Raw genomic sequence first — 25,768 nt, forward strand, 5'->3', positions numbered from 1 at the left:
GGGCAAAATAGCAAGGTAAACCTTCCGGCTGGCAGTGCTGCCCTTCCTGCTGATTTGTACCACAGTTGAAGATGGAGACCTCCAGGTTATTAGCCACTTCTTAAAAAAAAATGTTTTAGGAACGGAGGGCAAGAGTTGGAAAATGATGATGAAGTGGCACAAGTCAACCTGCGTAAAGAAAACCCTGCGCATCTCACTAAGCGTAGGGGCTTGGTCTTGCTGGCTCCCCAGATGTGTAACGGGGGCGAGAGGAGAGGTGGCTTTTTAAGCACTGTTCTGGTTCCATCCTCAGCACTTGGGACCCTGGGAAGCAGCAAATAGATCTGCTTATTTCCTTATTTTTCAATACTATCAAAATGAGCTTGGTCAGGTGCTTTAGCAGATGTTAGGGAGCGTCGCCACTGCTCTTCACGTTGTGCACTAGCTGTCGTACTGGCTCAGACGTGCAAATACAGCGCCTTTCCTTCACACCAACCTAACCTGGGAAACGTCAGCAGCCGAGGTAGATTTCTTAGCCTTATGAAAACTGTGTTAAAGCAGAAAATGCTTCACAGCTGTTGCAGCGGCTGCGAGGGAGTGAACAGTGTGTGAGCAAGGTGCATTGCAGTCACTCGCCTCTTGCTGCACCCAGGTGTTGGGAAGTGCTCATGGAAAAGAAGGAGCTGTGAGAATCCTTGCAGGGGCTCTGTGTCCGGGTGGAAAGTGGGAAGCCTGACGCAGATTCGGCGAGAGCAGGGGGCTGCATCACATCCTCTCTGTCCTGTCATCCCCTAACATTACTCTGTTTCTCTGTACTGGAAATGATTTATGAGTTTTCCACCTACAGATTTTGTCAGCTCATAGTCTAGCTGCCTGCTGCCTTCCTGGGGAGCTGTGTGCTGACGTGATTCCTCTCCTGCAGAAGCACAAGGGCAGCTCTTCCTCCCTGCCACCCGAGTTTGGTGATTTGCTTTTAACATAAGCGCTCGGCTTGTTGTTGAAAGAAGAGGAAACCCTTCTTTAGGTTTTCATCCCAAGCCTGAAACTGCAGTGGTGGGAGGATGAAAATGCCTAGTAACATTGCTGGATGAAAAAGACACAATAAAGCCTTTTAGAGTCTTGGATATTACACTTCTTGGGGGAAGAAAAAAAATGACCTTGATATGTGGGTTGGTATTTTTCCTTCATAGAAACTCTCCCTATTTATACTTTTATTTTATTTTACTTTGTGATGAGTGCTTCTGTCTTGCATGATGTCTGAGCAAGGGAAGGGGATGAAAATAATTCCTGCCAAGCATCTGTTCCTGTGAAAGCTGGTGGTGCTGTGTTGGTGGTGCTCTGGCAGCTCTCTCCAGCACCATGTCAATCAAACGCCAACCGCACAAGTCCCCACAGCAGCAGCATCCCGTGGAGCAGTGCTGCTGGAGCCTGCTGGCCAGCTGACCAAAGGGTCACCACCAGCTCCCCTGGGCTCCCTTGCTCCTGTTGCAGTGCCCTGCGTACACAGAGCCATAAAATCTTGGTAGGGAGTTTTATTAAATGGTTCTTTTTTTTTATGTCGTCTGGCATTGATTTCTCTCTCTCCGTAACTAGGGCAGTGAAGTTTCGCAGCAACTGTTCTTGAATTCATCATGAGCGTGTTAATGTTTGGAGAATCTCTGATGATTCTGAGACTTTGGTTAAAAGAAGTGTAAAATGATGCTTAGAAAAATAGTATTGGTTTGGATAAAAGTTTTTAGTATTTATTTTTCAATTCGAGCAATATGTTTCCAAGAACAAACGTTTCCAGTATTTTAGCTTGGTAGAAACTTCAGCCTCATCAAGGCTTTCAATAATTTAGGAGTTAATCATCGTAAGAATTTCCCTGTGGTATGGATAAAAGACTGCATTTGTCTAACTTGTTCAACAAGTTCAAGCTTGCTGAAGCTCTGAAGTAACTTGTAATTCATCTGTTACTGGTTTCATAATTTAATTTTATTAATTAATGCTGGTTTTATTAATTAATTCTGTTACAATCTTTAGTAATCGTGTGAGAAGAACTAGTTGATTATAGAAGCTGCTATGTCGTATATGGCTAGATATCTACGACTGTAGATGTCTGTCAGCTTTATTTTAACTGTTTAGGATCTTTAGCATGTAAATGAGAAGGAACTGTAGAGAAAGCTGAACTTGTGAACTTCAAGCAGTTTCAGGAGTTTGTACCAACTCAACAACTTAAGTATTTTTCAAGTATGAATCTGTTTTGTAGAAGCCTGTTAACAAGTTTGGGAGTGGAATTTAGGAAACTGTTTTGTCATGCCTTTTTTTTTTTTACTGTTTTTCTGATTAGTTTTGTAGCTGCAAGTTAGTTATTGGCAGGCTTGGATGTTTTGAGTTTCATATGGAAAATGAGCCTGTTCTGGAATGTGATGCCTGGTTCTGTAGTGCTGTCTGACATCTCCTGCTTCACTCAGCCCAGCCCAGCTTCTGGGCTTATACCCCCTTATAAAATAAAAAGTATTTGAGTATGGAATTTGAACATGTAAGTTTTCTACAAGAGGTTTTCTGGATCCTAAAGGGAGAATCAAGAGTAAAGCATTTATTGGTGAGCCTCTCCTATCTTCTGTAGAAGAGTGGAGTCTGTGAAAGGAGTGTGCTAAGGAGCTATCATTTCCACATATCTTGCTCTTTCCTGCTGGCAATTCGTATGAATCCTGAAGAATGTTGGCTCCAAGATACAAGTTTGACTGGTGGTTTGGGTTTTCTTTTTGGGTTTTCTTTTCCTTCCTATCCATACCCATCCTTAAGATCTTTACTCTTCTGAAACTATTATGACTTCTCTGGCCAGCATTTCAAAGTCTGCCTTTTGCTTTGACCTACCCAGATCTTGTACCTTTCAAAAAGGAGAATGTATGTGATAGTTCAAGGTCTTTTATGATTTTAAGGTTTTATAGCTACATGACACCTGAGAGACAGACTGCACGCTGATGCAATCAACCGAACTGTGCAAGTTTATATGCTGCCATCTGAGTTTACAACCTTCAGCCATCACTTGTGTGCTGTTGTTAGTGTGTTGCTTAAAAAAAAAAGTTTTTGCAATGCATTCACTTTTGTAAATTTAAAACTATCATCCAGGCACCTGTTGCAGTGACAACAGCACATTAAAATCTCATTTGCAGTGTCTGGTGTCATTTGTAGTATAGATAAAACCTGGGCTGTCATATAGATCACTGGGTTGGTTTTGCTTAAGCTTATGCTGCAGTTTCTGGATGAAAGTGCCTGTGCCCTCCCTGGGCCAGGGCTTGAGGGAGTGCCTTATAAAGCCTGACCCTCACTCGAGCAGATTAGTGCGCAGTGCATTTAAAGCTAAATATAGAAGAAGGCAGATCCTGTGTTCCTAATAATTAACTATTCAAGAGTCTCTTCTGTTGCACTGAACCTCTAGTCGTTAAATCTGCCGCAAGTGGTGAGTCTTACTTTAACTGTTTTTTTTTAATCTTGTTCCCATCAGTCTTAAAGGGCATATTTTGTTATTACGGGGAACAGTTTTAGAATCTAATAGTCAAGCTTCAGGTGCATGCAACTCTTCTCACAGTTTAAAAAGACACTGCATCAAAGGAAAGGAGAAATCTAGTACTAGAAATTCAGCATATGCATTTATGCCTTTTATAACGACTGGGAAACCGTACCAGTATGGCTGGGTTGAAGGTCAGGTGTCATTGATTTCATTGCCCCTAAGGAATTCGTTAAGGAAGCAGGCAGTGTCCATCCCAGCCCGACGACATGTTTTTGCTCAGTGAGCACAGAGAGCGCTGTGACAACCACAAGAGCTGTGACAAGAGGATTAATTCTTACCTTCTTGCTTGACACTTTCTTTGCAAACCTCATGGACTCCTCCTGCAATCTATTGAAATGAACGTTTTTAGACCCAGAACAAGGTGTAAGGTATCGGGACCAAGCATAAAAACAATCAAAAATACCTGGGCAAGTGTTGTATATTCCAGATCAGTCTCTTAGAAATAACTGCAGGTCAGAAAGATAAACCAGATAAATTTGTCAAATCTAGCTGGTCACTGGCTAGAGGCTGGGCTGTTGCTTATCCCTGTTGACTGCTAGGTTATCTGTCTGATTAACTTGTAAAGCACCTCCTGTTCCTCTGCCACCGAGACAGCTAAGTCAGGGAAAGAGACTTTTGATCTCTGCTGTGAAGGGAGGCTTGGATCCTACAGGGCTTTAAAACGTCCCATGATATCCTGGTTTGCCATTTTTAACTCTTTGCAGAAGGGCCGATCATTTCTCCAGAAGGCTATTTAGTGTTGCAGTTGTTTCAAAGTGCTCCTTGGTCTGTTAAAACTGTAGCTTTAAGTCTCAATGATGAATGTGAACCTCTCAATTTAACTGCTTATTGCATCTTTGTATTTTTTGTGACTCGGAGGAAGCAAAACCAGTCTTGACTCTGAACTTTACTGGCTATTTCCAGTGCATACAGGCATTTTGACTGCAGATAAATTGTAGACCTAAACTAGAAAGCAGTGGTTTGCCAAGTTAAACATTTGAAACACTGCAGAAGTGGCCAGCTAGTGATGCTGCAACCAGAAGAGGTAGTCTGGGGAAAGGGAACAGATCGTATAGTTGGAGCTTTGTTAACAGAGTTGTTAAGTGAGCTTTCAGGGGTAGAGAGAGCATTACTTGGATAGTAATGTGTAATTAATGGCATCTTTCTAGCCATGAGGTTTCTCTTCGCCCATGGTAGGAAGAAGTGTTGGCAAATGTATATACTTTTAACCTCAACCTGCAGAGTCCGCAATGAAGAAATACAAATACAAATTTTTGTAAAACTAAACTTATTAGAAGAACATGCCCAAAAGACAAAGCTGCTTGCATGGTAAGGCTTAATTCTGGATGAGCAAATTATATGTAACAGTGACCTGATGACCTGCTGGGTGTGAAATAGGTGGCCCGTAAGTCCCATTGCTGGCACTTGCTGTTGGCAGGGCAGGGCGATGACTTGTGATGACTGCCACACGCAGCAAAGCTTCCTCGTGTTCACTGCTGGTTGCATGCAGCTGTCATTTCGCTGCTCGTTGCGCAAGCTGCATCTCATGTGATTAAACTAATTATATCCAAAGCTGAAAAATAGTTTTGTTCTCTTTAGAAAAAATGGCATCAATATATGAGCACTTCTCAAATTTTTTAATGTTTCATGTGGAGATTCGCCTTTAAAGTCTGAAGTAATATAAGCCAAATATTTTTTACTGTTGTTGTTATTATATGATGTGCCATGTAGGTCCTTAACTGTGTATTTATACACAAAATTGATGGGGGAGGGACTTGGTTATCTTTTATTTTTACAACACCTACATGTTTCTAGGAACTAAAAGTTTTAAAGATAGAGTGATACTTGGCAGAAACATTTGAGCAGGGTTTGATGGTTAAAACATTGTCTTTGTGGTTAGACTGCACTCATGTTTTCAGCAGGACCACGTGTAGCTCTGGGAGTCCGTCTGTCTGGTGAACGTGCCAGAGGGCGAGACCTGTGTCATGCTGAGCCCCACCAGGATGGTTCCCAGTCTGTGTTCTAGTGGCTTCTGTGCCCCCGGGCACCCCCATGAGCTGCGTGGGCATCACTGCTGTACCTCTGCCCCGGCAGTAAGGGCGGAGGCTCCATCACCTTCCTGCTTGAGTTTGAACCTTCAGGGTTTTTTTATAGGGATGCTGAGAGCTGGGTTTTGAGAGCAGCACATCTCATCAAAGTTATTCTTGGATTGTAGTGCTTTTCATCTTTAAGATAATGTGAGTTATTCCTTGCGTATACATCAAGAACTTTCTTTCCCTTTCACATGTCGGGATTTTACTACACTGAATGTTTATTTTGAATTTAGGTTAAACTGTTATCTGTGAATGCCATAGTAAAAATACATTTTTCTCTTTTTTTTTTTCCTCCAGAAATTTTATGAATAAGAATCAGAAGCCGGTGCTAACAGGCCAACGGTTCAAAACTAGGAAGAGGGGTAGGTTACATTACATTTTTTACTGTATTTTCCTCTTTGTTGGAACAAGTAGAAACAGGGCAGGTGGAATAACTGAAAGTTCAATAGGATTAAGGTTTTTCTCCCCTTCTCTTCAGCCATATTAAGAATGCAGATGTTATTTTAACTAAGCTCTATGAATTTTATTATTTTCTCTATATATCTTAGGACTTTCTGTAAAATTTGGGTTTATTAGCTATTAAGGCTTGTAGAAGCCTCAGTTAAAAAAATAGATTCTAACTGAGTTTATAGTATATTTATGTACGAGGAAGAAAACTTATTAGATGTTTGTTTCTGGTGTTTCATAAAGTATCCCTTTCAACCAGTAAGGTGAAATATGAGCTTTTCTTTAAAGGTTGCGTAAAGAAAATAGTCTGGCTTTTTTGGTTTTGATTTTTTTTTCTCTGATTCAAATCAATGCCATCTCTATAAATGAACTTTTCTCATCTAAAAAGGAAATCTCTCACCTTCCATCTCATTGGTCAGATCATCTCATTGGCCCTGCTTTTGGTAACGATAGAGGTCAGAAAGCTCCTTTTTCACAAATATTTTTCTGCTGTGCTAGCGTAGTTTGTGTTTTTTTATTGTTAAAATAAAACTATTGCCATTGTGTAAGTCCTGTTTTACTCATTGGGATACTGATTTTTCTAGAAGCATAACCAGGACTCTTATTGCATCAATTTTTAAAGAAAGCTAAGTGGTGCTAATTATGCTGATTTTCCAGGTATTCTGTACAGTGAGTGTCATCCTAACATGCTTGCTTCTACTATACTCAGAGTTCATTTGTCGTGGTTTAGATATCTGAGATAAATGCCCAACACTTTGAGGCAGAGAGCAAAACCATATGTAATAAATAATTTATTTTTTTCAGAAAAATTAAAAAAAGTCTGGTTTATGAAAAGAAGACTTAGATTTTTTTTTCCTGTTGCAGTAGCATATTATTATAGCCCATACAGGTGAGGTTCCCGTCCGTCATGTAACAGACTTTTTCCATCTTGACTTTTCTGTTTCAAATCAAAAGCTAACACCTGGTCTTAACCTCTTGTGACAGATAATGAAAATAAGAGCATTTTCTCAGTGTGGATGAGAGAAACAAAAAGAGTTTGTAAGCTTTCTCAGAAAATTACAAATTCTGCCACACATCTGAATTGCTGAGTGAATGTGCTAAGATCATGAAGCTTGTATGAGAATTGCAAAATAGTTTTGTTTTCAGTCTGCTAAAAAGCAGTGCCAGCTTTCTCTCATTTTTCCTCCCTTGCACATATCATTTCCTCAGTTAGTTTTACTGGTGTGGTCTCTTAAATGGCAAATGCCCTTTCTGTGATGCACATACAATGTTTGTAGACATAACTAATTAAAAAAAGAAACCTATATTGTTTGTAAATAAGTGTCACGATGCTCCAGTAATTAGCGGGATTGACTTTCTATCAGCATGTTCCAGAACGTTAGGCAGTAACTGTACACTGCGTTAACAAACAACAGCGTAGATGTAGCTAGAGGAGTGGAATTAACAATCCCTGTAGAAATAACTGTCAACCAGTAAAAGCAATCAAATATGCATACTGCTGGATTGATCCAAGGTATTAGTCAGTCTAGGTCAGTCAATTACAGTACGTATTTTATTTGCTAAAATTGTTTTAGAAGACCTCTCTCTCATAAAGACTTTCTTTTCAGTCCTTTTTTTGCAATGTATTTGACATAATGGATCCTAAGATGGATTTGATCTTTGATTTCTATTTAATACAAGTAATAATTAGAATGAATAAAGAGCTTTTATCCGTAATTCTATGCCTATCTTTTGAATTTCTGTTGCAGTGAGCGGAAGTGGCAATAGATGCTCGTTTCATAGATTTCATAGATTTCATAGATTTCTAGGTTGGAAAAGACCTTAGAGATCATCGAGTCCAACCATCCCTAATCCCCATTAAACCATATCCTCAAGTAGCTCATCCACCCTATTCTTAAACACATCCAGGGATGGGGACTCAACCACCTCCCTGGGCAGCCTATTCCAGTGGCTGACAACCCTTTCAGAGAAGAAATACTTCCTAACATCCAACCTGAATCTCCCCTGACTAAGCTTATGCCCATTTCCTCTTGTTCTATCACCCATCACTAATGTAAAGAGCCCCTCCCCTAACTCCCCACCATCTTTTCTCAAGTATTTATAGGCCGTAATCAGGTCTCCCCTCAGCCTCCTCTTCTCCAGGCTAAACAGCCCCAACTCCCTCAGCCGCTCCTCATAAGTTTTATTTTCCAGCCCCTTGACCAGTTTAGTCGCCCTTCTTTGGACTCGCTCCAGGAGCTCAATATCTCTCTTAAAGTGAGGGGCCCAAAACTGGACACAATATTCCAGGTGCGGCCTCACCAGTGCCGAGCACAGGGGCAGGATCACTTCCCTGCTCCTGCTGGTCACACTATTCTTGATACACGCCAGTATCCCATTGGCCTTTTTGGCCACCTGGGCACACTGCTGGCTCATATCAAGCCGGTCGTCAGCCAACACCCCCAGGTCCTTCTCCGCCAGGCAGCTCTCCAGCCACTCCTCCCCGAGCCTATAGCGATGCTTGGGGTTTTTATACCCCAAGTGAAGGACTCTGCACTTGGCCTTATTAAAGCTCATGCCATTGGCCTCAGCCCAACGATCCAGTCTGTTCAAATCCCTCTGAAGGGCCTCCCTACCCTCGAGCAGATCGACACAGCCTCCCAGCTTGGTGTCGTCCGCAAATTTACTGAGGGTACATTCAATCCCCTCATCCAGGTCATTGATAAAGATGTTAAACAGAACTGGACCCAGCACTGAGCCCTGGGGAACCCCACTGGTGACCGGCCTCCAGCCGGATTTAGCCCCATTTACCACCACTCTTTGGGCCCGGCCATCCAGCCAGTTTTTAACCCAAAGGAGGGTGTGCCTATCCAGGCCAGCAGTTACCAGTTTCTCCACCAGAACAGTATGAGAAACTGTATCAAAGGCTTTACTGAGGTCCAGGAAAACTACATCCACAGCCCTTCCCTCGTCAACCAGGCGGGTCACCCTGTCATAGAAGGTGATCAGGTTTGATTGGCAAGACCTGCCTTTCATAAACCCATGTTGACTGGGCCTGATCACCCGGTTAACCTGTATGTGCTCATTAATAGCACTCAAGATAACCTGTTCCATGACTTTGCCCGTCACCGAGGTCAGACTGACAGGCCTGTAGTTCCCCGGATCCTCCTTCCACCCTTTTTTGTAAATGGGGGTAACATCCGCCAGCCTCCAGTCCAGCGGAACTTCCCCAGTGAGCCAAGACTGCCCAAAGATAATGGACAGGGGTTTGGCAATGACATCCGCCAGCTCTCTCAGGACTCTCGTTGACTGCATGGAAGAAGGAAAAGACTTAGGGGGAGTCTGGAAGATGGAGAGAGGGTTGTTTGGAGTTTTTTTGAGAGATTACTTAAAGGGGATTGGGGATATTAGATGGCTTTATAGCCATATAGAAAACTTAGCATGCAAAGACTTCTTTATATACTTAAAGGATAAAATCTCTTCTTCAAATATGATGGGATCCTGGTTGCCTTAGTATTTGAGGATCCTGCTTAGAAAATTATAGATACTTGTTTTCTTTCTGGAAGCACAGGGCTTGAGGAAGAGCACGTTTATTCCCTTCTGTTTGTGTATATATATATATAGTTTGCGTATATACTTTTTGTATCATAGAAGTGGCACAGACTGTTATGTCTTGGACTTAGACTAGAAAATACTATTCAGTTTTTGTCTACTGACTTTCAGTATATCAGGGAGTCATGAAATTTCACCCAGGTAGGACAGAGGACAATGGCTGTGGTTGAACATGGCATTTCAGACATTGGAGATGATTCTGTTGTGTGTAACAGGCAGGTAGGGAGGTCTGAAATGTGTAAATGCTGGGAGGAGTGAGCCAATTAAGAGATGACTGCTGGTACTTACCAGTTGATTTGTGTCTCACAATGCTCTCTTTCCCTTTCTGCAGCTCCCAGGAGCACTGCCGTCTGAGAAGACAGTGAGGTGTAACACAGCAGTCAGGGATTTCATAAAAATCATTGTCCATATGAACTCTATCACTGCCTCTAATCTCTGAATGCAAACAATTTTTGAGCTGTTGGAAAGCAAAAAAGGAAGAAGACTTTTTTTTTTCTTTAGAGTTTGCAAGTGTGCTTAGTGTCTATAATGTTTTTGAGAGAACTATGAAGGTGGAGCTTGTAAATCCCACTCCTTCCAGTTCTATTAGTTGACCTAATAGAAAATATAAACCTAGCCTCCAGCATATCTAGTGGTAGGCGTTAAAATCACTTTAAAAAGATTTGAAGGAAAAAGAATTACGTTGCAAAGGGAAAAGCCTTCTGAGGGAAGGAGGCATCTCACAATTCCGTATCAAGTTTCTAGCAATCTAGGCAAAGAAAATAGTTCATTTAGTTTGCAGTATAATCCCTATACCTGTTGAATACTGCATTTTTGGTGAGGGTCAGCAGTAGCTGGCATCTGCCCAGGATTTGTTCTTATGGTGCAGATACATGGGATGTGGATTGTATTGACTGCATGCATGCAAATTTATGTCTTTGTGTGTTCTGAAATGGAAAAGGAACAAATAGGAGTAGCAAAAATGCCGGTAGTAGTAAGGAAAATTTCTGTAACCAGACAGTTGACAAATACTTACAAGACAAAAAGTTTCCTGAAGCATTAACAGGGACAAACAGTGCATGTTGTTTAAAGTAAGCTGACAGGCAATACCTGAGACCTGAGTTTGTTCCCATGGCATGAATAACATAGAGTTAATATCTGAAAAAAACTGGCACAAAAAGGTAAATGGCAGCATAAAAATAAGCTAAGCAAAATGATGCATATTGCTTTCTTTCAGGAAGAATATTATCTAGTAAAAAGTCAGTATTAACACCTTTACATTAGCATGAAGTCTGAAGAGGGGCCAAACCAGGGCATCTCATTTTTCTTCTGCAGAAATACAGTTGTGGGCCTTCTGTTGAAGAGTTACAGTTAATTCTTAAGGAGGGATGTCTAAATGTACTTTGTGATTTCCTTAGAAGCAAAAGAAAGGACACAGGATCCGGGAACATGATGAAAATGAAAAGCTGTGTATGGCACTGCTGCATTGGGTGTTGTATGCATCACATCTGCAAGCTACACCTGCCTTCGCTAGCCCGTGATTGAAACTGTGCTTGTTTAGTAATTATGTACTTGACAGCTCAACACACTGTCACCACTTCTTGATGATGGCTTCTTACTCACCCTGTTGTACTATATCAGCATATCTTCTTCAGTACATTAGCTTGTTAGGAAAATGTTTCAATAAAATTATAAATAATTTTTCATGCAATGAGTTTACCTCCTCTTCCTGTGTAAATTTTTACGTTGTGATAGACAAGAAAATAGTAGGGTGCTCCAAATGAGAGAAGGTCTTCTGGGGCAGGAGAAGAATCTGTTTAAAATAGCTAAGAAATATCAATCATGGTGTTTGTACTGAGCACTGCGTGCCCGTGATACCAAGCATGTAACACTTTGTAGTTTAGATGTGAACATCTTAATTTTTTAGACAAAATATAGTTGAAAAAGTAAAATAGGAATTTTTTTTTAACTCATCTCTTGAGACAGAACTCCACCTTCTTACTGGTTAATGAGCGATCAAGCATTTTTTTTAATCCTGCAAATAATAGATACTTATTTGGTAACCGAAAAGAGAATAATTATACTCAGATACTTGTTTATGGGTGGAGCTGTGTTTCTGGTGTGCAAATAAAACTGCCTGAATTACACATACTGAAGGGTTTACACTTACTTCAGTAAAAGACTTGTTTGTTTGTGGGTTGTTGCTTTTTTGGAGTTTAGTATTTCAAGTTGCAAGAGAGCTGCAACTGAGTATTTGATAATGGATCTGATACCCCAGATGAGATTCCAGCAGTATGCTTCTCTGTAGGCATTTCCCAGAGCAAAAGCATGGTTCTTCAGTTTCCCCACTCGACCCTCTCAGGTTTGTTCACCATGGGCATGCCCTGCAGATATGAGAGATGTTTACTCCAGTGGCAGACTCCAGATCTTCATCACAGCTGAAAGTCAAGGTGGTTTCCTGGGTGTATATGTGGGTATCCATGTTGTTTAGTAATCCTCAGCTTTGGTCTGAGGAGGTCAGCTTCAGGTCATGGGGCAGCAAGACACTGGGAGATAGGTAACAGTGTTAACAAGCCACTAAAAGCTAGGAGTAGCAAGGCATTTCTGGAAGACGAGGTGGTACCTCATTTTTCCAGTGTTTCTGAGTGCTTGACAGACAGCCCTGGAGCTGCTGTTGGCTGCATGCTGCCAGACTCCTTGGAAGCACCAGTTCACTAGTCCACTGAGCTTCCCAGTGGCCTGCAACACTGAGTGGGAGAGACTGCTTGTGCTTTCCAGATATTATGGGGGAAGGGGATGCTCTGGGAGAGGGGGAAAATGGGCAAGTGTTGTACTGAAGATGGTAGAATGAGCATGCTCCAGGTACATGCAGGGGAACAAGGAGAGAGGTATGTTTCTATATTACAAATAATAAAGCTGATAAAAGTAGACGTTACGTGTAAAATAGTTATTTAATTGCCTTAAGGCTATTGTAGCAGGAGGAAAGAGATTAGAGGAAGAAAGGCTATCAGAAACCAAGGTCTTTTGGAGGTTGCTTTTGGTTAGTATTTGGGATTGAAAGCTGTGCTATGAGTCACACGGAAAGGAAACCTGCAGCCAGAGGATGTGTAACATCCACAACTTCTCCCAAAAAGCCTGCGAGAGTTGCAGCTGCCACATTTCAGACCGCATTAGCACATGTTTAGACAGGAATTTTACCAATCCTCATTCGTCTTAGTAACTAGAAGTCTCTGAATTTGTCTTTTGGATATAATACATGCAGGGTTTTTAAGAACTGGTATCAACTTTTGCATTGGCAGGTGATAAGAAATTAGTTTTGGTTTTTGAGTGTCACAGAACAGCTCGTGGTTCTATTTCTGAAGTTCAGAGTTATTTTGATGGTAAAAGCATTTCATGTGTGCCGTTATATAAAGCCGGGACTTGTTTTGCTAAGAAGCTTCAGGTGTGTGCGGTAAGCTGTTAACAGCCTGCAAGAAGCAGCAGCCGGAGGTATGGGTGAATGTCCCGAGCTTTGTCTGGGGTTGCAGTTACACCTGTTGAGGCCAATGGCCTTGACATAGGGATGTAGTCTGGGGGTCACACTGTACCTGAATCAAGTTCAACCAGGGACAGCTGTGGAAAACATAATGGGAGCACTGCATTTCCGTGTTCCTGGTGCTGCTTAGGTCTGTGAATATGAAAGATAAATTCTTGGTTACACTGTGTTGCTGGGTCCTAAATGTTTACACAAAACCTGTTTTTATGAATGCCTTGATCTCCTCTTCCTGAAGACTTATCTTTTTGAAAACATTTTAGATACGTGACCGTAGTTATTTAAAGAAAAATAGCAAGAAATGAAAAACAGAGTGTTCATACAGTGAGATTATGTACACATAGCTGTCATTCCTATTATTCTTCTGTCAGATTTAGCAATGCATAATGATACGCACATTCGATAATATCTTCAACAAGAGAAGTAAGAGTATGACATTTGAAAGCAATTTCAATAATTACTTTTCCTCTGCTTTATTTATTTATTCCTGTATGTTTGTGTGTGTTTTGGCATTGGGGGGATGAGGAGAGGTAAGCAAGGGTAAACACTGCAAATTTCTAGAGGCAATAAAAGCCAAACAACCAAACTTTTGGTGTGGTGAACAGAATGGGAAGAATATGTTTAGGTGCCATGGTCATTTCAATTGCTAGCTGGTACGAGATTTTAACAGAAAATTTAAAACCTGATTCTCTTTCCTTTTCCTTCTCCTTTATTTCTGCTCCAGATGAAAAGGAGAAATTTGAACCCACAGTCTTCAGGGATACAATCGTCCAAGGCCTCAATGAAGCTGGGAGTGACCTGGAGGCTATAGCCAAGTTTCTGGATGCAACGGGCTCACGGCTTGATTATCGACGCTATGCCGACACACTCTTTGATATTTTGGTAGCTGGCAGCATGCTAGGTAACTTGCAGTGTACCTGATACAGAATTTTGAGGATCAGCCTTGCTTCTTTTAAGATGCTGTCTTCCTTTATAAAGTGGAAATTATAAACTATATTACAATTTCACATATCTAGATACTTCTTACATCTTGTATCATAGCATTATTTATTGTTTGTAGGGCAGTAACACCTAGGGACTTGATTGTGTGAGGCATTTTGCAAATATAACAAAAAATGGATACTGCTCTGAGAAGCCTTCAGTCTGAGCTGAAACAGCATATAAATGCAACAGCAAAGAAAGTGAGAGAAATGCTAACTAGGGGAAACAGGAATTTATTAGCATGGAAAGGTGTAATGCAGCGCTCCAGGTTATGAACTGTTGCAAAGCTTGCTTTATAGATGTTGCAACAAAGGCTAACTTAAGAGGAGAAGTGAAGAATAATGAGGAGTGCTTTGTGGATTTTTGTGGAGCATTTTCACCCAGGTATCACTGGCAGTGTGGGCAAAACCATGCCTTTCACCTTCCTCTGTATTTTGAATAAGTTCACTCTTTTTACTGATCATATTAGTTTGATTCCTGCTTCCTGCTCTTTGGCGTACAAGAAGAAGAGATGTTTTTGTAAGACTTGAGGTAATGCAGGAAATAAAAGCCAGCGGAAATATCTAGGAAAAAAGCTGTCAACAAACTAAGCCAGGAGAAAATTTTGCAGCAGTGTTTTGAAAGTGGGCCTGATAAGCATTCGAGGGGTTAGGAGGATGTTCCAAGTCCTCAAATTAGTAACATAGTGCTAATACTTTTCTCTTTGGAAAGGATTTACATTATTGTGGTGTTTAAAGTAGTAGTTAAAATATGTGCAAGATTATACTCCAACCCATACTTACTTGATTACACACAGTGCTCTCAAAACCAGCTAAGGTTCCTTAATGTGACCTGACCTGATCTCTCAGTTCTGTGTGGTCTGAGTGATCTAAGCTGCGGCATATTGGCCAGCTGTCCCTTCTGTCAGGTGCCACCACAGCCTTGCAAAGCTCATTCTCTCTCTGTTCTCCCCTTCTCCCCTCCTAGCTCTTACTCTTGCCTTTTGCCTCAGTGATACTAAGATAAGACTTAGTAGACTTATTAAAACTTGTAATTATAGAATATTCTCTAAAGTGAGAGATTGTTTCTTGCGCTTTCTTTCTTTTTTTTTTTTCTTCTTTCTTTTAGCTCCTGGAGGCACACGCATAGATGACAATGACAAGACCAAGATGACCAACCACTGTGTATTTTTTGCAGATGAAGATCATGATGCCATCCGAAATTATGCTCAGGTCAGTGAAGGTGTGGTTGAATACTCTTTTCCGTTTATGCATCGAAAGAGATTGAAGTGGAACATCTGCAGACTGTCTAGACTGTAATAAGCTAGTTACAGGGCAACTGAAAATCCAGTTAACCAGTAATCTGCCCTAACCTGTAAATTTTAGGTAAGAAAATAGAATGTCTAAGATAATCTGATTACAGCTGGCAACGCTTTCTTTTACAGAAAGCAGACTTACTTATTTCAGTCTGCTGTTGGTTCAGTATATTTTGGACATCATCATTATTTTTGTTGACCTTTTCTGTATGCAGCCCGAAAGATTTGTATGAACATATATTGAGAAACACATGAAGTACGACAAAAAATATAAACCTCACACCTCCAAGCTTTAGTTGTATAACTAGTTAGGAATTGAGCATATATTGCAAGAGCTTTCATTTCTCCTACGTATGTGATATATAATTTCTTTTTGCAGGAATAAGGCTTGCACAAGTAGGCCTATGTGAAATTAACATAAATAAGCAATGAAGCCTAAAACATGGAAGAGCAGCTAAGGTTGTGTAACTCCTTACTGGAAGATAATAATTATATGAGAAAATGCCGTAAGAATCCTATTGAAAGTTCAAAGCCACTATGCAATTCTAGATACAAGCAGGATTGCATAAATGTGCAAACACCATATGTCAAAAGTCTATTGTTAATCAAGTAACATATTTATCTTTTTAAGTAACTAGTTATTATTGGGATGCTGGAAACAGCGAAAGCATATAACCTGCTGTCCCTGCTAAGGTGTTGAGGGTGATAAATTGCTGAAAAGGTACATGGTTGATTTAAAGGGTGCTGAGATGAGAGTCTGCATTGGTAACAAGTGTTTGCTAAATAGCAGAGAAGTCCTTTAAAAACACATCTTTGATAGTCTGAAGAAGTGAAATATATTGACTCCCTTTCCAGAAATAAGTATATCTTGTGTATCAGCTTTATTGTTTCTTAAAAACAGAGTATTCTACTTCAGGAAAATCTGTTATTGGTAAAAGCATTGATTCTGTGTTCTTGAATTTTAATATTTTAATGATTTGATGATAAACATTGGCAGTATGAGTCCTCCAAGGAGAAATTTAACTTTAAAGTAAAAGGTTGCAAGTTGGAAAATGTAAAGGAAGGCTTCAGTATTTGAAGCAGTGGAATTTTCAATGTATTCTCTGCATTTCATATCAAAAGCCACCAAAGTAAGTCAACATTCTGAAGTTAATGCCTGAAGAGATGTATCCTTTTATAGACCTCACCAATTTTTTTCATGAATAATGGGAAATAGAGCTCTTACTGTATTATGAAAAAGTGGAGCTAGCCTAAAGTAGTGTTTAGAGCTTCCTTATCTTCTCAGTAATTTCTTACTCTGACCCCCAAGTGAACTAGTAGTGTGGATATTTTTGTGGTTTTAGTCATGGAAACAATCCAGAGTGAGAAGTCTTCAAGAAAAAAGACTAAAGCTAGCATTGATATTTTAGCAGATTATTTGCTTATGAAGTGTACTTATGTAATTTACAGAGACTTGCAAAAATATACAAAATTTTGTATGGAAATATGAACAAGATGCTAGCTTACATTTTTGTATCGCACCTTATGTTATGCTTTATTTTATTAGAATTCTCTGTGTGTCTGCCTCTCAGCATGGCCACAACTTGATTTTCACTTGTTCTGAGCCAAAGTACTACCATTTAGGATGTTTAGATGTATTTTACGTTCTCTGAAAAGTGAATCGAAACTTTCTAAACTTAATTTCTCCCCCACCACCATCCAGCCTGACAATAATGTCATACATTTTGTGCCCTTTGTACAGTAGTGAGAGCAGTGATTTATTTAATTTCTTATCTCTCCCGTCTTCCATCTGAATGCACCCTGCACCTGTGCTACTTCTGCTTTCGTAATCTTGCGGTTGCATGATGGGAAACAAATGGTGAAAACTGGAGAACGAGTGTTTCCAAGAACATAATCGTAAAAGCTTTGTCAAACCTTCTTCCTCTTTTCCCTGGCAATAGCGTGTTTTGTTGTAAGCATTCATGATAGTGAATTTGACAAGCATCCTGCATCTACTGAAGATGCCCAGCAGTGCTGCCTGAGTGCCTCACTCCATCAGCTTACACCTGACAGCTTCCCCAGAGAGATGGATTAGCAGGGGGAGGGTGCACAGTGAACCACCTCCTCCTCCTCCTTTCCCCTGCTTTTGCTCTATGGGTAGAGTGAAAAGTAGAGTAGGAATAAAATTTTGAGAGGTACAAAAAAGAAAACTCTACATCTGCAGTAAATTCTCTGATTCAAACATGGCTGTATAAAGCAAGAACTGTGAAACTTGTATTTTTCCACTTGTGAACAAATAGAGAAGGATGTTTTGTGGTCTGCAATGAGACAGGCAATGCAACCGGTGATTGCAGAACTATCATTCTGCTGGCTGCTTGTTTCCTGGAAACCATGTCTAAGGGAAAAACTGTGCAGTGAAGTATTAGAATGTGAGACGACAGCAGTGCTTCCTTCTTTTTCTTTCCTGCTGTGGAGATAATGAAAAGAAAAAATTGCCTTGTGGATTAGTCAAAGATATTCTTTATAGATTCAGTAGTGGTAATCATGTTTCCTGTTGCCTTTTTTGTTAATCTGTGTTTATCTTTAGGTCTTCAATAAACTTATCAGGAGATACAAGTATCTGGAGAAAGCATTTGAAGATGAAATCAAAAAGGTAATGTTGATGGCAGTCTCCTCTTATGCGTTAATGTTTCTTACCCTATGTCTAATATAGTTGTATAGGTACAAATGCTGTGCTATTATGTGTTTTATTTAGCTCTGCTGGAAAAGAGGATGGAATCTACAGGTGACAGCTGTAGTCTGCAAATTTAGCTCTGTGGGAATACTGCTGGCAGCACTTGATCTAGACTAATTCTTGAATTAATGCTTCATTTGTTTGCTTTGACCAAACTCACCTTCTTATCCCAGGCTTTTCTGTGCAGAGCTTCAATGTGCTTTGAAGGGGGGCTATAGCTCTTAATGAGAGGAGATGTTACTATCCTGATATAGAATAGCTCTCTGTGTTTTTTTCCATAGAATAAATGCACATCTGCTCTGCAGAACGTCACTTGATGTATTAATATTAAACTGCTCCTGCATTGTGGAATGTGTCCTAACGGCAACTTTTTGTATTCGAGGCCATAGATATGTGCAAGAAAAAGTCAGAATGCTCAAGATTTGCTTGTTAGACTGCAGTGAATATTTGTGGATACTGTTCTGTTTTGTGATACTAAATTCTACAGAGACAGGAGAAACCTGGGTGAAAATTGTTGAAAACAAAATACAGATTTATTTTGTCTATTTTGAGTTCCTGGAAACAGATGTAAATATCTTTTTCTAATGGCCTGAATAAGTACTAAACATTGCTGTGGTGTAAGTTAACAGGCATGCTGATAATGGCAAAACCTGTCCTGTGACTAAAATACCATGTTTGTTAAAAGAAAGTGTCTTTCCATATTATTTAAACATTAGAAAGATTTCTGCAAGGGTCACATGAGGGTAAGTCTGAAGCATGATGCCTTACCACCACCTCTTGTGGCTGAATAAATTTGGCTCTGATTTATGCGCTCTTGCTCATGTAGGAAATTATTTTTGTGCTTGTGGCCAGCATTCCTATTAACTGATGCTGATTGCTCAATACATCATTCTAAAGACCTAAATTTACCTCTATCCCCACACAAATCTAGTGTTCTTGCTGTTAATTACTATAATCATTGACATGAGAAGCGCTGACTCACAGCATTCAAGTTTCAGAGAGCATTCAGCATATTAAGCAAATGCCATGTCAATTCAAGCCGCCTCCTCTCTCTTCTGTAACTTGCTTGAGTTTGAATCATTTAAGTTTCTAAGCATTCACTTTGCACACTTAGTAACCAGATGAAACTATGGTTAATTAATAAATAATTCGGCCCTCCGGTTGAGGAGTAAGTGGCTCTGATCTGAAGATTAGCCATATGGTAGCTTGAGAGAAGGCAATAATTTGAGGTGCAGTGCGACTGGAGTCATGATACTCATTTAAAGCTGTTGGAAGCATCCTAGCCATGGCAGCACGGGGTCTGGGCTTGCTCACCTTGCAGACTGCAAATCTCAATTTTATGTTATTTTATGCTTTTTGTATAGTTTTCAGTGTCAGATTATGTCATGTATAACAGATCCCGAGATTAGGTTTGCATAGTGGTCCTTAGCTGAGGGGTAACTTTTCCATCTGCCTTTCCATCGCTCTGCGCTCTGGTGTGAATCTTGATGTGGCTCCTGGGGACCTGGCCTTTCGCCATGGGTGCCGGGTGTGCCCCCTTTCTCAGTTAATGCAGTTTATCTGAGAATTAGAAACGAGGGAGGTGATTATGAAAGTTTTGGCCTGTGTATTGCACCTTCACTGTCATTGCCTCAAAATCCTTGAGGACTGCTATTCATAGATGCCTTTTGCTTACCTTGTCCCTACCCCAGCTTTTGTGAAGCCACCTTCAAGTGGCTGTCTTCTCACTGATGAGGTTTGTTGGGTTTTTAACTATGTAATGCTTCAATTACTATGTGCAGTAACGTATATGAGAGTAGCTGCTCATAGAGTCACAAGATGGATAATTAATATTTCTAGAAGGTGTTTCTGCAAGATTTAGTAGTTCAAAGACTACTGCAGTTAGTTGTTAGAAAAGCAAGAGAGTGACTCCTTGATGTTGTTTCATGGGTCACTGTCCCAGCAATGAAAGTGATTTTTCTGGCAGATTCATTAGGCAGTTAGAGCACTTGGGGGAAAATTAGCTCTTCTCACAGAAAACGTCATGCTAAAAAAACAAGGCAGTATCAGCAGTTTCACTCTGAAAAAGCAGATGGTGTCAGTGGGACTTCTCTTTCAAGACAGATTGTCTTAAATGGCCGTATTTGTACAAGTATTTGCTTTATGGCTTCTCGTTCACAATTTTGTCATTAGGACATTATTAATTCCCAACACCTTTCCCTTATTTGTCTGCTTTTTGCTTTCAAATATTTTATTTCTTAACTCTCTCCCCCAAAATTGCCAGTTATTCCTTCTTCTAGTGACATAACCAAACTGTTACATTTTACATCTGAATTATTTTGTACAAGCAATTTCAACACAAGACAAGGATTTTTAAGTGCATGGCTCACCTGCTAGTTTTTAATATAGGCAGTTTAAGTTCATAAGAGCACTGCCCAGTGTACTGGCATAGACCTGTGACAACGTTTTGCAATAATTTAAGTAAAATTCTCAGTTTCAAATTTGCTTTCACCTTTCTTACATATCTGTTTCTGTTCAGGTCAGTGGATGAAACATGCAATATTATCTGTTTATGTAGTATGTTTGCAAATTTAAGTAGTGTTCTGTATAAGTTTTTTTTTAAATAAAAATTGGGATAAAGTACAGATAAGTACATTTTTAGTCTTAACACTGGTAAATATTACTGAGTCATATGAGGGCATGTGAAGTACTGGGGGATGTTATGAAGACTTTTGTTCGTGTTCCTGTTTTCCTAATGAAAGAACCCTAAATCAAGCTGGGAATTATGAAATATGAGGAAACTAACATTCTGAGATCAAATGGGGAGTAAACAGAGATGCTTGAAGTCAGCTAAATGAAAAGCGAGAATCAGTCAGCAGGTATGTGTTATGTTAGCTGCCTTCTCCATTGCTGACAATTCAGTGCTGTCTACAGATGTGACAAACTGTCATATGCTAAAGCAACAGACCACTTCAGATAATGAAGATCTAAAAGGACACCACACTCCCTGTGTGGATAAAATTCCTTAATTTTCACTATTAAGGTTTCCCGATCAGAAGAGGAGAGCAAAGCACTTGTTTTTCTTGCATGCTTTTTAATGTTGTGTGCGCGTCTTTACTTGTGCGTATCTTTTATGCCCAGAATTTATACCTAAAAGACTTTAAAGATAAAAATAGCGTGGAACAGCACATTAGGTCTGGTCTTATGCTTATTAGGCATTCTGAACTCCCACTTAAATAGGTGGGAGTTCTTATAGCTATGATAGAAATACAAAATTATGAGCCAGAACTGTGCATTTTATGCCTGGAATCAGTCTGTATCTGTAACAAAAGCAGTAATGCCAGTGCTCAGCTAACAGCAGGGAAGCATCAGCTTGGAGAACTTTCTGTGGGTGGTTTGGTCCTATTCTGAAGTGACTTGGACGTTTTGTGACTTCCCTGCTGAGGTTTGTAATTGTGATGGTAAAAGAAGAGCTCTTAAAGCAATTGGCAATAAAAATCTGAAATGACAGCTTGGAACTGAACATTTTGTTCGTTTTGATGTTTTATAAGTGGGTTTATCAAAGGTTTTGATTCTTCCGATCACCCAGTCTCCCCCTAAATTAGGCTATGTTTCACAATTGTTTGAAAGTAAATAATAATATCCTTGAACAGCAGAAAATGACATATATAAGTTTATTGGAGCTGCTTTTCAAAACTATTAGTAAAACAAAAATTTTGCTAGTAGCACCAGCAGTACTTTGAGCAGTGAGAGATATGTAGAAGACCAGATTCCTGTTCAAAACATACTGCAGTGGGGTACTGTTCAAGAACACCATAATTCAGATTCGTTCCAAGAGACTTGCAGAAGCATGTTTCAAAGGAAAGAGAAGAGGATGAGACTGAGCTTCATAGATAAGTCATTTCAAACCTTCCAAAACATTTCAACAAATACAGATTTCTCAAAACTAGAGTTGATAAATGTTTGGAAGTTCTCTTAGAATCCTTCTCCGCTCTGGCTTTGCAGCTGGATTTAGTGCTGTTGAAGCTTTCATGACTCAAATCTGACATGAATGGGTATAACTGTTCATGATCTACTCATTACTGACAAAACCCAATGCAGGTTACAGTTCAGAACTATGTCAAAACCTGGCCTGTCATGTTAAAATAGTCAAAATCCTCATCTGTTGCTTATATGGGAGCAGAAGGAAAAGGAGTTAAGCAGGCTAATACAGAAATCTGAAGCTGTTTCCTCTTTGTTAATGGTCTCAGTACTCAGTAAAGAGCAAAAAGTCTAATTCCTTTTTTTTTTTCTCGTGCAGATCTCATTTCAGTACAGTATTGTTGATAAAGCATGTAAAGAAAGCTTTAAATCCCCAGGCCTCCATTTTACACTAGGCTTATATTGAAATTCTGTAAAAATGTTCTCAGTCTTCCCATTTCATGTGGCCCTGGTGTTCCTTTACCTGCGCCATTATATATACCAGTTAATTACTGCATTTGGAAGTACAGCACACCACTTGTTTCTCATCCATATATTTAGAAATAATAATTCCCTTCATCTGCATCCCAAATTTTCATACGTTTTTTGGTTGTGAGTCACAGTTTGTTGAAATAAAACGACACCTTGAGATTTTACAGTTTCATAATTTTTCTTTCAACCTAAAACTGCATGTTGCAATCCTTTGGCTGAAGCCCACTAAAAAAACCAAATGATTTATCTGTGGTTGAATCATTCAAGCCTCTGTAAGCTCTAATTTAAAGCTGATGTTATTATGTAAGTACTACCATATGAATGAGGTTGAGCTTTTTTTTCAGTTCTGTTCGCTGATACAGAGCAGAGCTATTCATAAAACACTGCATGAGTTTTAATAACTTCATTAGTTATCCAGATTTTTAAAATATCACTGCATTCGGAAAGCTTTACAGTTAATGATAAGCTGCTTAGTTATCTTGGAGAAGAGCTGTCACTGTCCATGGTAACAGACAAGCACAGGCACGTGTCTGATATTCTATCCCTTTGTATGAGTAGGTTTTGGTAATTAAGAAATACCATTAATTTGGAAACCGAGTGGGAATTTTCCATCAGAAAGAGCTGTTCTGCTTTGATTGCATCTGTTGCTCATTTGGAGAAGAGTGTCATGACAGCAGAAGGTATCCGAGTAAAGTGCTGGTAGCTGAAGAAGGAAACAAGAATTCCTTTTTAACTCCAGAAATAGATGTTTGCAGGTTTGGTTTTTTTTTATGTGTGTCTTTTTTTTTTTCCTTTTTTTTTTCCTTTTTTTCCCCTTTTTTTTTCCTTTTTTTCCTTTTTTTTCCTTTTTTTTTCTTTTTTTCTTTTTTTTCCTTTTTTTTTCCTTTTTTTTCCTTTTTTTTTTTTCCTTTTTTCTTTTTTTTTTTCCTTTTTTTCCTTTTTTCCTTTTTTTTCCTTTTTTTTTTCCTTTTTTTTTCCTTTTTTTTCCTTTTTTTTTCCTTTTTTTTCCTTTTTTTTTCCTTTTTTTTCCTTTTTTTTTTTCCTTTTTTTTTTCCTTTTTTTTCTTTTTTTTTTCCTTTTTTTTTCCTTTTTTTTTCCTTTTTTTTTCCTTTTTTTTTCCTTTTTTTTCTTTTTTTTCCTTTTTTTTCCTTTTTTTTTCCTTTTTTTTTCCTTTTTTTTTTTTCCTTTTATTTTTGGTGGTGATGCTAAATTTGTAAGCTAGCTTCTGATGGAGTCAGCAGCTTTTTGCAATGATTGAAGCTGCCCTTTGCTGTCTAGCCTCCTTTTTCCCATCACTCATATCGTGATTGCTAACATGTTAAGAAAACATTATTGTTAATGATAATGTTACTGACAAAATCTCATTTTACATAACTTTTTTCCTGATGTAAAGGAAGGACTTCATTAATACACTTTCAAGTAATTAATTTTATTTTAACATGAAATGAAGATATTTAAATAAACTTAATTGCTCTTTTTAGACTTTAAGAGACAAATGTGTAGTTCCGATTTTCTAGGGCTGAAGATGGTGAAATTTGTAATTTTTTCTCGACCTGGTTGTTTCCTCTTGTAATTAGTAGTGGGAATGGTGAGGTCTTAAAGCAACTTTTGTTCCTGTCTGTCCTTTGTCTATTTTATCAAGAATGTCTGAACTTGAAACATATTCCTTATTTTAGCCAATAGAAAATCCGTTGTAATTGTGCTGTGTTCCCTTCCCCAGAAGGAAAACAGGAAACATTCTCATCCTTTTATTGTTCACATGAGTAATAGTTTTTGTATCTTAGAAAAGGAACTGCAACTGTGTGGGGATTAGTCCAAAGTCCGAAGATGGGAATGACAGCATTTTGAAATCAGCAAGCCTGTGATCCTGTAATTTCTGTGGGTCTCAAGCCTTTAACAAGCGTTTTTAGTTTTACACATATAGATGTATATTTGGAGAATTTGGCCTTGTCTCCCTGAGTAAGGCCGTATTCCACATGCTTGCATCCTTACGGAAAGTGAAATGAAAAGCAATCAGTGAAATGGCACTGCCATGCTTCAGGACAGGTTTTGATATGATTGCTATTAGTTATAGTGGGACTTCTTGAGAAATAAGAAATTAAACTGTCTGCTAATATTCATCTCTACCCGTTACCTGCCTATGACTCAAATAGATTTATTTTTTTTTTTCCCCCCTCCCCTTGTCTGACCCACAGCTTCTGCTGTTTCTTAAAGCCTTTACTGAGACGGAACAGACAAAGCTGGCAATGCTTTCTGGCATCCTGTTAGCCAATGGGACTCTTCCTGCTACAATTTTAACAAGCCTCTTCACTGACAATATAGTCAAAGAAGGTAATTTTCTATATGACCTTTTTTCTTACATTGGCTTTCATCAGAGATGTATTTTATATGTTACTGTACAACAGGAATCAGTATTTTAAAGCAGAAATGTATACAGTCAGCAACAGCCAACATACTTTGTGAAATCTAATAAGAGGACAGTCAAACATAGGAAAAAAGCAACAAAACCAAAAATAAACCCTAAAGGATTTATGTTTTTCAGAAGTTCAACGTGCATGTGCAAAATTGTAGAATATATATTATTGCGATGCTCTAAAAGTGTAAGTAAACTTCTATTCCTGAGATTGCCTACCAGCATTTTTTCAGGTGTTGCCAATATCTTGTGCATGTGAGTGTGAAGTGGGACAGAGAGCATGTGCAGACCAACTGGATATTGCAGAAAGAAAAAAAAAAAATTCAAATCCTCACTTTGCCTTCATACCATTAGCAATCAGTGTTTGATACTTTCCTGTGGAGTTGTATTTAGCATATGATGATACCTGTTCTTTCAATCTTAGAGAATAATGCCTTTTTGAGATTACTTTTTTGCCTTTTTTTTTTTTTGAGTGTTTTTATTTAGTTATTTATTTATAGCTATCTACCTTGGAGTCCTGATTTTCCAAACGCTGTCTTTCTCCACCAGTTACTGACTACCTGGAACAATTGCAAATGCACTGTCAGTGTTGAACAATATTCATGAAATCTTTTTGGTTTTGTTAGAGAGTTATGTATTAGCTAAAATGTATTCTAACTTTCATTTAAAAAAGAAAAGTAGTCTAACTTCATGTTCTCATTTGCAGCATGCTAACCATTACATTTGTTTTCTAAATGCTGCAAAAAGAAAAGCCACAGCTGCAGTTTTGCTCTGTCATCA

The 25,768-nt window shown here is 39.1% G+C and overlaps 1 protein-coding gene across 1 annotated transcript in view; it reads left to right on the forward strand.

The window, feature by feature from the left end:
• BZW2 (basic leucine zipper and W2 domains 2) overlaps positions 1 to 25,768 on the forward strand; it is a 60,490-nt gene that overhangs the window by 16,148 nt on the left and 18,574 nt on the right. The window contains exons 2-6 of the mRNA XM_086614466.1: positions 5,905 to 5,969; positions 13,881 to 14,057; positions 15,245 to 15,348; positions 17,998 to 18,063; positions 24,771 to 24,906. Coding sequence (XP_086470592.1) covers positions 5,912 to 5,969; positions 13,881 to 14,057; positions 15,245 to 15,348; positions 17,998 to 18,063; positions 24,771 to 24,906 — 541 coding nt within the window. The 5' untranslated portion in view covers positions 5,905 to 5,911. The remainder of the gene's footprint in view (positions 1 to 5,904; positions 5,970 to 13,880; positions 14,058 to 15,244; positions 15,349 to 17,997; positions 18,064 to 24,770; positions 24,907 to 25,768) is intronic.

Source organism: Tauraco erythrolophus, chromosome 7 (genome assembly GCF_009769465.1).
Source record: "Tauraco erythrolophus isolate bTauEry1 chromosome 7, bTauEry1.pri, whole genome shotgun sequence".
Classification (NCBI taxonomy): domain Eukaryota; kingdom Metazoa; phylum Chordata; class Aves; order Musophagiformes; family Musophagidae; genus Tauraco; species Tauraco erythrolophus.